The following is a 14,268-nucleotide window of genomic DNA, read 5'->3' as shown; positions in this document are numbered from 1 at the left end:
GAGCAAAAAGATAGAAAGCATCTGGGTCTCTGATGACATCAATGAATTCCTGATTTAATCCACCCTCAACCACTCTGCTTCTGGACTTCTTGCTGTGTGAGGTAGTAAATTTCTTAATGTTTAAGCCATTAAGTAATAGTATCCTCTTATGCATAGCCCAAAATACCCTGGTTGTTTCAATTTACTTTCATTTTCACATGAAGAAATTAAGGCTTAGAAGACTTAATTTACTTAAAGGCAAATTGAAACTTAGTCTGTTTATTTGCTAAGCTCAACTTCTTTCCATTCTACCACCCAACTTTCATAGGTCTGTGTGTGCTTTAAGCCAAAAATAAATTATAAAAAGTTGCGTATGCTAAGGACTAAATGAGTAGGAGAGATGTAAAGGGAGGGAGTGACACTAAGCTTGAGCTGGTAGTGGATTGGCAAGGGAAAAACTATACCTTAAAGGATAAAACTATACCATTTTTTTAACTTTTCTGCAGCCAAGAACATACACCTTAGGAGAGGAATTGAATAATCAGATAGTTTAATTCATCAGAGGGATAACTAAAACCTCCAATCTAATGTTTTACTTCCCAAGCTGAATAAAAATGTTAATTATTCAGAGATATGCCACTTTGCTTTTCCTGAGTATATGGAGCCATTATCTCCCAAATGGTTTAGAGTATGGAAAGACTTATGAAGAGCTGAAAAAGTGTAATTGAAATGAATGCACACTGTTCAGTCCTGAGAGAATCTTGTTTTGAGTCATAAGGGTAGATTCCTCAAGGAAAAACAATAACTTAAACCATAGTCACTACCTGATGTACTGCCAAGTCTATCCAAAACCCTAGAAAATGACCATCGTAATTAAACATCAACTCATTCTGTGCATGTATTTCTCTCAGTGATTGGATTTTATTTTTCCTTCTGGGTGTCTTGATAGTTAACAAAGGGGCAATAATGAGCAGAGAAACAGACATAATAATAATAATGCATTGCTAAATTGATTGGTTTTCATACTGTATGTTTAATCTTTATGGTCCCTTTGAACGCTCAAAAGAAAACATTCCAAATATTGAAGTTCTCCTTATTTGAATTTAGACTGGCATTTCTCAGGAATACTTGTTCTTAAAATGTTCCAAGGAAGTACCTAGCGTGGTCATGGCTGGGGGAGGAGGGTTGATCATAACCTTAGTGTGAGTGAATCTGTAAGCTTTTTTTCCCTATATTCAAAACATACTGCAGTAGATGCCAACCTTTGTTTGAATCTAGCATTTTAAAAACTCATTTGAATAGGAAAACTTTTCTTTTTCCACCACATACCCCTTCCATGAAATAATGTTTCTGTAGAAAATATTTCTACTTGTTCTGGAACTGCTTGTAACGTATAAAATCTAACTCATTTTCTAGGTATTGATTTTAACATTTAACTGGATTTTATCGGGTTATACCTTGGTTATAATTTTATTTTATAACATTCTTAATAGGCTTTGGGAAGTTTGAATTTCTATATTATAGATGTTTACCCAAAGGTCTCTGAGAGATAAGAGTTTTGACTCTCTATAATTAAAACAAGGACACTAATAATATCATATGAAGTAAAACCAAATTTTACCTGTTAGAAGAGGATTTGAGGCAAAACCTCAAGAACCTATATTAGAATTTATATGTAATATTTAAAATTAATTATATGGAATTCTCATTAGTTCCCCTGCAGGAAAATAAGAGATTTTGACTGGTATTGGGACAAGGTAATATTGTAAGAATGGAGATTTACATAATGCAAACCCTGGTATGAAAATACATGGCTCAGAAACGTGAGGAAGATAAGTTTAAAAAAAAACCTTAAAGATCAGAACATGGTCTAACATAGGTAACATAGCTTTAAAAATTGAATATTTAAAAAGATGTGAATTCTAATACTACTAGAAATTTAAAAATTGGGGAGAGAGTTGGTTTACTTGGTCAGAAATCATGTATATCAGATGGTGGTAATATGAAATCATTGTACAGAAATTTGGAGACAGCTCTTTGAGTTCTTTCTTCAACAAAAAGTAGAGTGGACCCTTCTCTTTTATAGTAGCTGAAAGCTCTACTTTCTGAAAACTATTGGCCTATTAATTAAACTATTAATAATTAAACTATTAATATGGTAACACCCCAAACCCAACTGACACAATGGAGCCAAGTTCTCTACCATATTTGTGCTGACCAAGTTAATCAGAGGGAGGGCAAATGAGTGACCCTGGAAGAAATTAATTGGACTAAAAATCCTTAGTAAAATGCAGTTAAAAAACAAAAAGAACTGCTGAGAAAAATTGAACAGTATTTTGTAGTTCTATTGTTTGTGTTGATATTGAACAATTTTCTTGGAGCTATTATTGTGTTGTCAGTAAAGCAAATGAGTAATTATGTATAATTTGCTAGGTATCAAGATTGATATAAGAAGCACAGCTATAGAATCAAGAATTTAAATTGGAAGATAGGAGTAGAAATCTTTATGTGAATTCTTGTGCCTTAACAAGAAGAAAAATGTATCTTTTTCTTGCTTTGTTCACTGAAATGGTCCAGAAACAACATTCCATAGCACAGGGTTCAAATTGCTGTTACCCATATGCATATTTTTCACACTAAAAGGAACAAGGAATCCTTGGGGGAAAAGTCTGATTCCATGTGTGGTGCAGAAAGATGAGCCTGGAAGATCTTTATGTGCCAGAAAACAAGGACATTTTTCAAAGATCAATGGGTCATGTCAAGAGGAGAGAGAAGCCAGCCTAAAAAATGTTTCCACTGACCAAAGCTGAGACGATTTGAACATCAAAAGGAGAATAGTGGTTGTGGTTGAGTGAACCTATGTAAACTCTGAAAACTTTGTCCATAATGATATGCAAAAAGGGAAAAATTAATATACTCTGGAAGAAGGTAAAAAGAATAGAACGTATATATACCCAAACAGTCTTGTCATTCAGTCATTTTGGTATCATTGCCTGATTTGTTATATGGCAAATAATACAGATACTAATGGATGTAAATATATTCATTTTTGGACTTAAAAAAGACTATTGGTAAAATTATTGCATAGTGTGACTTCCAGATAGATAAAACAATATGCAATGTCCAAAATTTAACTGAACATATGTTTAAGTATTTTTAAGCATTTTGGGGTCCCAAGTACAAGATAAATGCAAGATTCAATCATGTGTCAAAGTCTTTAAAGTTATATTTCTTAGGATCCTATCAAGTCAAAGATCTAGACTTTTACTTGAGGTTCTATAGACCTCCTCAAACTTGGATGAGAAAAACGATTACATCTTTAACTCAAATCACTATGTGCAATTTAACATTCTCTTCAGTTATGAATGTAGGCCACAAATCACTGTAGTACGAGCAGGACAGTGACTTTGTCACCAGTAGAAATCACAGATATTTTCATATCATATTCCAATTGTTGCAAAATCACACATATTATTTATACAATTTTTAAAAATTGTGTTAATAAAATATATACAATTTTATCCAAATTTTTTTTTCAATATTTGATCAAAATATTTCAATGGAAGTTTTTCCTCTTTAATTCTATGTACATTATTTTATGCGTTTAACATTCTTAGGAGGGTCCATAGGCTTCACCAGACTGCCAGATACATCAATGATACCGAATAAGATTAAGGACCTCTGGGAAGGAAAAAATAGTTTACAAATGCTTAGCAATTTGAGTGGGAGCTGCAAAATTTTTGTAATAAGTCTAAGAAACTGAATCCAAGAAAGTGGGCTAAGTGGACACTCTCTTCTTGAAGCTATGAAACCTGTAGTAATTTTAAAACAGGGCTAAGGGGCTTCCCTGGTGGCGCATTGGTTAAGAATCTGCCTGCCGATGCAAGGGACATGGGTTTGAGCCCTGGTCCAGGAAGATCCCACATGCCACGGAGCAACTAAGCCTGTGCACCACAACTACTGAGCCTGTGCTCTAGAGCCTGCAAGCCACAACTACTGAGCCCACGCACCACAACTACTGAAGCCTGCATTCCTAGAGCCTATGCTCCACAACAAGAGAAGCCACGACAGTGAGGAGCCCGCGCACCGCAACGAAGAGTAGCCTCCGCTCGCCGCAACTAGAGAAAGCCCGTGTGCAGCAACAAAGACCCAACGCAGCCAAAAATAAAGACAAACAAATAAATAAATAAATTTATAAAAAATAATAAAACAGGGCTAAGAATATTCTGACATTCCTCCCATTGAGAGCTGTGGTCTATGTCCCCTACCTTGAAGCTGGGTAGGTTTGTGACATTTTTGACAAATAAAGAAAGAAGTGACAGTATGGAACTTCAGAGGCTAAGTGCGAAAGGGCAATTAAGCTTCCTCCATGTTTTTTGGGGACACTTGTTTTTGCAGCTATAAGCTGCCATGTAAGAAGTCTACCTACCCGGGGGCTGCCATGCTGTGAGGAAGCCCAAGCCACATGGGGAGGCCAATTTTAGGCAATTAGGTCAGCAGTCTTAACTGAGCCCAGCTGTTGGGTCACTAGCCCAGGTCCAGACATGTTGGTGGTGAAACCTCCAGATGATTCCAACAACCAAGCCTTTTGTGTCACCCCAGGCATTCACTTCCCAGCTGTAGCCCAAGACACCAGGGAACAGAAACAAGCCATCTGCTCTGTGTCCTGTCTGAATTCCTGACATATAGAATATGGTCAAAATAAAATGGTGGCTGTTTTATGTCCTTGTGTTTTGGTGTGATTGGTTATGCAGCAAGAGATGATAAGAATAGGGTTTAGGATGAGCCAAACACGAATCTAATTAGTTTTATAAAATGAATCTCTCTTAGTAGGTATGTAGTTGAAACAAAACAGGCCGCAAGTAGCATGAGAACAGTCTGATTTTCATGAAGAACATGCAAGTTGCAGTTCAACTGCCTGTAGAACTCAGAGTGCATGATTCTGACAAGATGTCTCAGATGATATGGAATCATCCTGAAATAGCTCATTCTAGCTGTCCAGGGGCCACATTGCTATCTCTGTCCAAGAGTCATTTATATTCTAAGCTATTTTTCACCAAGTGTGGGATACCAGGCTAATGCTGGATTCGATGCTAGCGCAACATACATTTGTGCCTAGAGGAATGGATCCCCTTAAGGAATTCAGAAGGCAGAACTGCTTATTTGCCAGATGGCTGAACCCTGTGAAATTCTCTTGAACACTCTCATGAATACCTAGTGCCTGGACCTCCCTGCCATTATGTGCATGGCATCGCTGGTCTATCCTGCCACACAAACCACACACCCCTAGGCAATGAGCCACAAGCACATCAAAACCTCCCCCAAGGCACGGCAAGTACCTATAACTTACAGATACCAAATGAGACCCCAGACTTTGGTTGCACTGTGGGTCTTGAGGTCTGGCAATCTTATATTCATTTGGGTGATGGACTGTATGAAGCAAGAAAGTGATAAGGGGACTTCCCTGGTGGCGCAGTGGTTAAGAATCCACCTGCCAATGCAGGAGACACGGGTTCGAGCCCTGGTCCGGGAAGATCCCACATGCCGCGGAGCAACTAAGCCCGTGTGCCACAACTACTAAGCCTGCGCGCTAGAGCCCGCGAGCCACAACTACTGAGCCCACGTGCCACAACTACTGAAGCCCACATGCCTAGAGCCTGTGCTCCATAACAAGAGAAGCCACTGCAATGAGAAGCCAGCGCACCACAACAAAGAGTAGCCCCCGCTCAACACAACTAGAGAAAGCCCGCGCACGGCAACGAAGACACAATGCAGCCAAAAAATAAATAAATAAATTTATAAAAAAAAAAAAAAGAAAGTGATAAGGTTTTGAAAAGTCCTTTTTTTTTAACCAGTAGGTTTTTTTTTTTTACAAAGTCTTTCTAAGGCTGGTAATCAGAGAGTATTCTGCAAGAAATGTATTTTGATTATAAAAACATTTTTAGTTTATTGAAATTGGTATTTATTAAAATTTTTATTCTAAACTATGTTGAGACAATATATATTATATATATATGTTTTAATATTTTTTCTATTTAACAATCTACTAAAAACCATGACAATGCTCAATTTAGGGTCAAGTTAGGAAACACACTCCTTTATTATAATATTTACAACAAAGTATATATAAGTTGTCACTCACAAAGAAATTTGTTTATGTCTAAAGCCCTGTCCACCTGAGCAAAATTATTAATTTGCCTTGAGTGGAAGTTATTTAGGGCAGAACTTTCCTGTAGATGAAAACAGTCCAGAGAACTAGGTGGCTTTATAAGTGGCTTGAAGTCTATTGCAGAAAGAATTCAGTTACGCAAAAATTCCATTGGTCTGAAGATACCAGACATGAATACATTTTAGATGACTTGAAAACTTAGGAAGAGATGTGAAGAAATTATATTGTTGCTTGTGGGCGGAGCCTCTGGTCATGGAACCCCAGTTCTCAGAGGCTTTTCACAGGAAGTGAAAGGAAATACGCCTCCACTTCTGAACAACAGTAAGCAGAGGTTGGTGACATTTGGTGAGACTGGCTAAAATAATTGTCAAAGAACTATGAACTCATACCTGTGAGGTAGGTGTTGTGTGAGGAATTAATGAAATAGTGAGAAAGTGGCTGAGACATATCTTCATTCAAATCCAGTTTCTCAGGTGGAACGACTCCATTTTCTTCTCCACTCAGATAGCGCATAAATCCATCCACTGATATCTGTCCTGGAGGAAATGAAGAGTTAAGAAGAATGTGAATGTATTATTTTCATGGGTTTCTGGCATCATGTTGCTTTAACTTTTTTTTTTTCCCAGAAAACTCTGGTAGCATCCAAGATGGAAGACAGTAGCCCCAATTGCAATTTAATATGGATAAACAGTAGTCTAGGATCATTCTATTTCACTACATTCATCTCCAAATGCCAGAAATAATAGAGGAAAATGTAGTTACATGAGTATCACAGACTTTCAGAGGAGTTAAATACCTGAACACTGATTTCCTGTTTTTAAATATAAGAATGCTTATCAACTTTGTGTATGGACACCAAAATGTTATTAGTGCTTATCTCTAGGTGTTAGAATTAGGAGTGCACTTCCCAATGTTCTATCATGAAAATATGTTACTTTTGTAATCAAAAGAGTTATTCACAAGTGGTTTTATTATTTAAAATAAAGTGAAAATGTTTTCAAATAATGATCTTTTTTCTCTGAAACAGAAAATAAAGATGACCATACTGAGGAATAAAAATTTGAATGCTCATAAAAAAGAAGGTCTTTAAATTTCTTATTTAGAATGACTTTACTTCAAATGAAAGAAATATGACTCACATTTTATTTAGTTTATTGAGATTGTATTTAGAATTTTTCTTTTGTTGTAACCTTTCTGAGGTGACTAATACTAAATACTGAGATAATTCTTGATTAAAGTGAATTTTATATAATACATAGAAAGGGCCATCTTCATAATTTTGGTTCATCATCACAGTTTGTTTCTTCAACCTTAACAATCAAAGCCACAAACAAACAAACAAACAAAACAAACACAATCACCAGTGCATTTGTGAGCAGTAAAGATCTTGCTAGTAAATGTTAGAGGGCAGTAATTTTTTTTCCTCGTTGAAAAAGTTTTGTATTAATATAAAAGTGGTATATGTTTACGGAAGAAAAATTAGGAAATGAGACAAGCAGAGAGGAAAAGTAAAACTTTTCTGAACATGCCTAACTCTTCCTTCAGAGACAATTATTATTAAAATCTTGTTGTATATGCTTCCAGAAAAAGAAAAGTGTGTATGCGTGTGTGTGTGTAATTCTTTTATGAAGCTGCAATCCTATATATCTGTATATGATTTAGAAACTTTTGTTTATATTAACTGAACAGTATATTATGAACACTGTCATATAATTATATAATATTTATGTTTTATATATTATAAAATATATAGACATCACATGACTAAGTAATATTCCATTATCTTTGGAGTTGTCTCTCATTTTTCACTAGTATAAATGACATTGTATGGAATACTCTGGTAGTTGAATCTCTGTACAAACTTTTAATTATTTCCTGAGAATGAATTTCCAGAAATAGAATTGCTGGTTCAAATACTATGCATATTTTTAAAGCTTTTACTACACATAACCAATTTGCTTTCTGTTAAAGTTCTAGCAATTTACTCTTTCACCAGTGGTTTGCCTTCTCTTCACCCCTACGCCAAACTCATAGGTAAAAACACGATATCTAATAATTCTAATTTTTATTGATTTGAGTATTGTTTATTCTTGAATGGTAAGAGATGTGTCATCTGCAAATGGAAAAGCTAGCACTGACTGTTTCCCCACAGTGTAAATCTTTTTACATTCAATAAGTTTCTCAAAATAACTGATGAGTATGTCCCATAATTCTGGAAACATTATAGCTAAACCACCTTTAATATTTTCCAGGAATAAATAAATAGAAAGAAGTTTGGTTATTGGCTTTTGACGAGTGGAGCTGTATCTTACAAAAAGAAAAATCTTATAGATGCCATAGTTTATACCTCCAAATAAACATCACCTACCAAGGTGATCGTTCCAATCACGCTGTCATTGATGAGAACACTTTGGTTATTGCCTTTGAAGCCTTCCTTTGAAATTCATTTATGGTGGAATGCATATACCCTTTCAGACCGGTTTCAATTTTTGGAAACAAACCAAAGTCAGTGCCTCTTAGGGCCAAAGTTATCTCAATAGATAGCTTTCAACAATATTTTGGAGCATGAAACATTTAGAGATAAAGTATTTTTTAAAAAAATCTAATTTCTTCACAGTCTTCCTTTTCGTTCTTTTCATTAGTAGGAACGAAAATCATAGAGCAGGCATACAAAAGATGAAGATCTGGGATGCTTAAATTAAGCTTTAGAAGCCAGGGTGGCCCGTCCTCTCGAGCATCAGTGTTACTGGGGTCCCGGGTCCTGGGTATTTCCATGCTTTGGCACTCGAGAGCTGGCACTTTTTAAAATAGAAAAATGGGTGTTACTTTATTTACTTTTTTGTTAAGTGACGTTCAGTCTTCTGTTTGAGGTTTGGGGTGATCCTTCGTCTGCATTGTGGACAATAATCATTTTACTCTGATTTATCGCCATCTTGTCACCTTCTTCTCAAACGAGTGTCTATTCCTCCCTCCCTCTTTCCCTTCCTTCTCCCGTCTCTTTACCTTCCACTCACTTAACAAACATTTATTGAACGCCTGCAATGTGATGAATATGCAGAAAAATAAAGCAGAGCAAAGCACAGAGTATGCCTTCAAATAGCTCATAATCTAATAGAAAATAAGACCATTCACCCCTTAAACAGCAGGCATGCGCTCCTCCAGAGCAGGATGTGTGTTTCTATTTTTGTCATCCTTGGAATCTACTACGATTCTCTGTGCACTGTAGCTGTAAAATCAGCACTTACTTTTGACAATTAGTGATTCAAAAGAGAAAATAAATGGTTTTGAAACTGGGAGATCACCAAAGATGGCATAATTTTGATTCTTTTATCTGATTAGGTCAAATCATATGAAATTATTAATATTTGGTGTTTTTAACCTATGCAAATGACAGTTTCATAGATCTCAATTTCTAACCACAGTTGTTCCTCAAAGGACAGACAATAAATGCAAGTGGCTTTAGGGGCCAACAAAAGAAAATAATGTGACTCCTGGAATAAAGTGTACTCCAAGGAAAACTCACAAGTATACGCTCCTTCTAAAGGCATGCAAATGACAGCAATACAATATGGTGTGACCAAGACATACCATCTTTATGGTGCCGGTGGAGGCTGTGTTTGTGTCTGGTATCTTGGGAATAAATATCCCTTGGTGTGATCAGCAACTTTTAAAAGCAGTCAAAACAAAACATATGCCAATATGGCATGGATGACAAATTAATTTTAACTTTAGCATGGATTTCCATTATATTGCCTCCAGTGCCTTCTGGGCACTTGTGTTGAGAAAGATTCTGAACCATGCTTGTGAATAATTTTGATGTTGGTCATGGATGCATGACAGAAAAGTGGGGGTATGCAAGCTATATATTTGTTATTCTCAAACGAGGATATTATAATTAAGTTATGCTCTGCAACGTGCCAAAGAACATGTGTAAAAGTTTTATTTAATTCATTAATGAGAAAATCAGGACGATGACAAACCCATTTCAAAGAAGGCTATGGGATATTGATACATACATATATGTGTGTCAGCAACCTCCCCCCCCAAAAAAAACCCCAAACCTATTAAAATATTGCTAAATTGAATATAAACCTGCTTGAAGTCCTATAGGTCAATTAACATAATCTTTGGGTTACCTTCTCTACCTTTACTGTTTCCTAGGAGTCGAAGATTTTAACAGAGTTTTTAGCATAGATTAAAATTAGTAAAAACAAGAGTTAGGTGAATCAGTGTTTGTAAGCATTATTTACAATTAATTATATCAAATAATTTAAAAATCGCCAGCTGAGGAATTTACCTAACTTTGAATAGGAACAATATATGAGTTTGGAGGACAGTTCAGAATATGATTGTAGACTGCAAGTAGGCAGAGCAACTTTTCAACCCCAAAGCTTGCCTTGCTAACTAAAGGAGCAAATGTGCAAGACTTTTGATACATCAAATGACTAGGCAGATATATGTCAAAGTCAAGAAAAGCCAATGAAAAAGTAAAGATCAGGAGTTGGAGGTTTATAAGTTGCAAGGCATCAGCTGAGGGGTCAAGAGTTCATTTGCAAAAATGTAGATGTTTTTGGCATAATGAATTAGCCTAAAAATATAGTTCTGACCAGTAAAAGGCTTTTGGATGAAAACAGACCGTTAGAGGATTTTCCTTTGTTGCATATAACCTACAGCTGGAATACTGTTGTTGCTGTTGACTTAAATGCATCAGTACTTTTCCACCAACCAGTCACTGTTTTTGCGAAACTGCTTACGATTTTTTTTCAGGTCCACTGAGGCACATAGAAAAATGAAAAGCCTTGAGAACTAAGATGGGAAAAACACTGTTTTTCTAAACAAATCAGTCAAATTAGTAACAGTACAAGAAATGCGGCTTCCATTCCTGCCAGCAGTAATTGATCAACGACAAACTCTTCAACCATAGGATGAGAAAACTAGATGGGCTCTTATGTCTCTTTCAGCTCTAAAGTTCTATGAATTCAAGTGGTTTAATACACTCTGGATGATTACCAGCTAAATTAAAACAAAATGTCCCATATTAGAATGAGATTCTGAAACATCAAACCACAATTAAAAGCAATGTGATGATTTTCTGGAATAAAAACAACAGGAAGAAAAGTTAAGTTCAGAAGGATAATGCCAGATGACAAAGGCTAAAAATAAAGTCCCTTCTATATTTTCTTAATAAAAGATTGATATGCTTCCAAGTGGACATGCCACTCATATAATGACACCTAAAGATCTTTATAAGCATTTATATTGTTTGAACCACTTAGAGCCAAAGTAGGAAAAATATAAGTCTCAAGGAATGGAGAAAACACTGCTCTATGAAGCTTTTTCGTTCAAAAGAAGTTCTGGTGTATATTGAAAAAGGAAGGCTGGTGATCAAATGTGAAAAGATCTGACTTCAATGGGGAGGAACCATCTTCAAAGGGATACGAGAGGAAAGTGGCATGACAAAATGATGGTCCCCAGTGGCCATTTATATGGCTTGTCATTCTTCAGCAATATCTTTGCTGCAAAGAAACGCTCAAATGTCAGGTGGCTGTACACATATACCATGGCCAGGAACTGCACCTCTGCCTCCTTCTGCCTCTCTCCTTCCCCTGGGGTAGATGATGACTGAGGCTCCACTGGTGTCCTCTTCAAAATGTCAGGAAGACAGAAATTTGAAATTTTGTTGTGACAAAATGAGACCTTCCAGGGATGCTTTTAAGTCTTGCGGTATATCCAGGGACATTCAGCTGGATGCATTTCATGCTTACAAGTGCATGCCAAGACCTTTGAATATATACTGGGGAACAAGCTACTCCCTTACCTTCTTTAAACCTGGGACCATCCCATGGTCCTTGGGAACAATTAATTTATTTATTTTTATATTTTTGGCAGTGTCGGGTCTTAGTTGCAGCACGTGGGATCTTCGTTGAGGCATGCGGGATCTTTTGTTATGGCGCACGGGCTCTTCGTTGTCGTGTGGGGGCTCCTCTCTAGTTGAGGCATGCGAGCTCAGTAGCTGTGGCACGTGGACTTAGTTGCCCCGTGGCATGTGGGATCTTAGTTCCCCAATCAGGGATCAAACCCACGTCCCCTGCATTGGAAGGCAGATTCTTTACCACTGGACCACCAGGGAAGTCCCAGGCCTTGGGAACAATTAAGAAGAGGAGGATCTGTGTCCAGAAAAGGGAGCTCTGGAGAACAGAATGGAACAGTCTAAAGAGCTTTGTGGACTGGTTCTCCCATTTTCTTAGGTCCTGACCCCTTTTATCAATTGACTTATTGAAACCTACTTCCAACAGAACTTTCCAGCTTGACCTCCTGTTCCAAGCATCTAAGAAAAGATATTTCAGCTTAAGTCTCTCCAGGAAGAAGACACAGTTATCTAAACCTCTTTGCAATATGTTCAGGCACAAGTGTTCTCCCAGTTTCATTTTCTTGATGAAGCCTTTCCTAGAGTCTTATGACCTACTCCAATTTAGATTAATCAATTAACATTTTTTTTTTTACTTCTATTCTTTGTTGAATCTCTTTTATTTTTTGTAAACCACGTCTTCCTCCTTCATAGTTAGCTTTTCATTTTAGTGGGAGCACATTTGTCAGTAGCTTCCTGAGAAAGGGTTCCTGAGTGTTAAATTTTTTGAGCCTTGTATGTCTAAAAATGGCTTTATGACATTTGTATACTTTATTGCTAGTTTATCTGGGTATAACATTGTAGGTTAAGAAAATTTTCTTTTAGATTTTTGTGAGAAAATTTGCTTCATTGTCTTTTAGCTTCTAGTGGGCTGTTAAGAGATTTGAAGAATTACTATTTCATCATCCTAAAAACATATGTGGCCTGTTTTTTTTTTATTTTGTCTCTTTGGAAATTTCTAGCACCTTATTCAGTTCCAGTTTCTGGAAACTTCACAATGATGTGCATTGGTATAGGTTTATTTTTATCCCCTGTGCTGGACACTCTTGGAGTCCTTGTAGTCTGAAAGCTATTATTCTTCTATTTGGAACATTTTCATAAATTATCTCTATGCTAATTTCTGTTCTCTGTCTTCTGGAATATTATTTGATCAAATTTTACATTTTCATACATTCTCCCTCCAATTTTTCATTTTATTTGTTTGCTCTAATCTCTGGGAGCTTTCCACACCTGATTTCCAACTCTTCTTTGAGTGTTTTGTTTCTGCTACCCTCTATTTAATGTCTAAGAGCCAGTTTGTGTTCTCTGACATTTCCTTAAAAAATAGCATTGTTCTTTGTTCAGTGGTTCAATATGTTCTATTATCTTTCTAAGGATATTAATGATATATGTATATTTAAAGTTTTCTTCTAACTACATAGTCATTGTTTTCCCTAAGGTTACTTTTATTCTTGCTTACTTCTACTTTTTAAGTAAGTTTTCCTCATATGTCTAGTGATTTTTAATTGCCTGTTCATATTTCAAATGGGTGGACTAAAAAGGTGATTGCACTTTTCAAAGCATCTGTATATCTGATATGAACCTGCAAAGTATAAGAGTTAATAAGGCATCATTGTAGAGGGATCAGTCTTTGTCTCTTTGGAGTAACCCCTAATGTCAATACCTTTAATTCTTCCTTCTTGAGCCGATCAAGTCCTGAGAGAAGATCTGTTTAATCACTTGCCAGGAAAATAAAGGCCTGGATGCCAGCCTTCCAGAGCCAAATGGGGGAAGGGGCAGAATGTTTATGATCACTTTATCTCTTTGCTTTCAAATGGTAGCCCTGCCTTCACCTGGGATTGTGTTATCCTCAGACCCTCTGCTTTCTTGTCTCCAGAAGGTAAACCTTTAGTTTTCTCCCAGGTGGGAGTTCTGACTATTCCTTAAACAGCTGTCAACCAACCCTCCTTATTTTAGGTTGTAACTCTAAACCTATGATCAGTTTTCTCAGATGCGTTATAGCTGTAAACCTATAGGTAGTTGCCAAAATTGTGTAATTATTGTCTCTTACCCTATTATCTCCACTCTTGCCAGATTATGCCTTAAAAAAATACAATGCAATTTTAGTGTGGTTTCAAGAGAGAGTTTAATTAGTTGAATATGTCTAGACTATTCATTCTATTTATCCTGATGATCCATGATTTCTCTACTATACCAGACTGCAGAATTTTGT

The 14,268-nt window shown here is 36.4% G+C and overlaps 1 protein-coding gene across 4 annotated transcripts in view; it reads right to left on the bottom strand.

The window, feature by feature from the left end:
• The window catches only part of PLCB1 (phospholipase C beta 1), a 684,234-nt gene that overhangs the window by 160,898 nt on the left and 509,068 nt on the right, over positions 1 to 14,268 (bottom strand). For all 4 annotated transcript variants that reach the window (XM_061209981.1, XM_061209982.1, XM_061209983.1 and 1 more), the window contains exon 10: positions 6,538 to 6,684. In XM_061209981.1, coding sequence (XP_061065964.1) covers positions 6,538 to 6,684 — 147 coding nt within the window. The remainder of the gene's footprint in view (positions 1 to 6,537; positions 6,685 to 14,268) is intronic.

The sequence above is a fragment of the Eubalaena glacialis genome, chromosome 13 (genome assembly GCF_028564815.1).
Source record: "Eubalaena glacialis isolate mEubGla1 chromosome 13, mEubGla1.1.hap2.+ XY, whole genome shotgun sequence".
NCBI classification, from domain to species: Eukaryota; Metazoa; Chordata; class Mammalia; order Artiodactyla; family Balaenidae; genus Eubalaena; species Eubalaena glacialis.
This window is presented reverse-complemented; position numbering and strand designations above follow the sequence as displayed.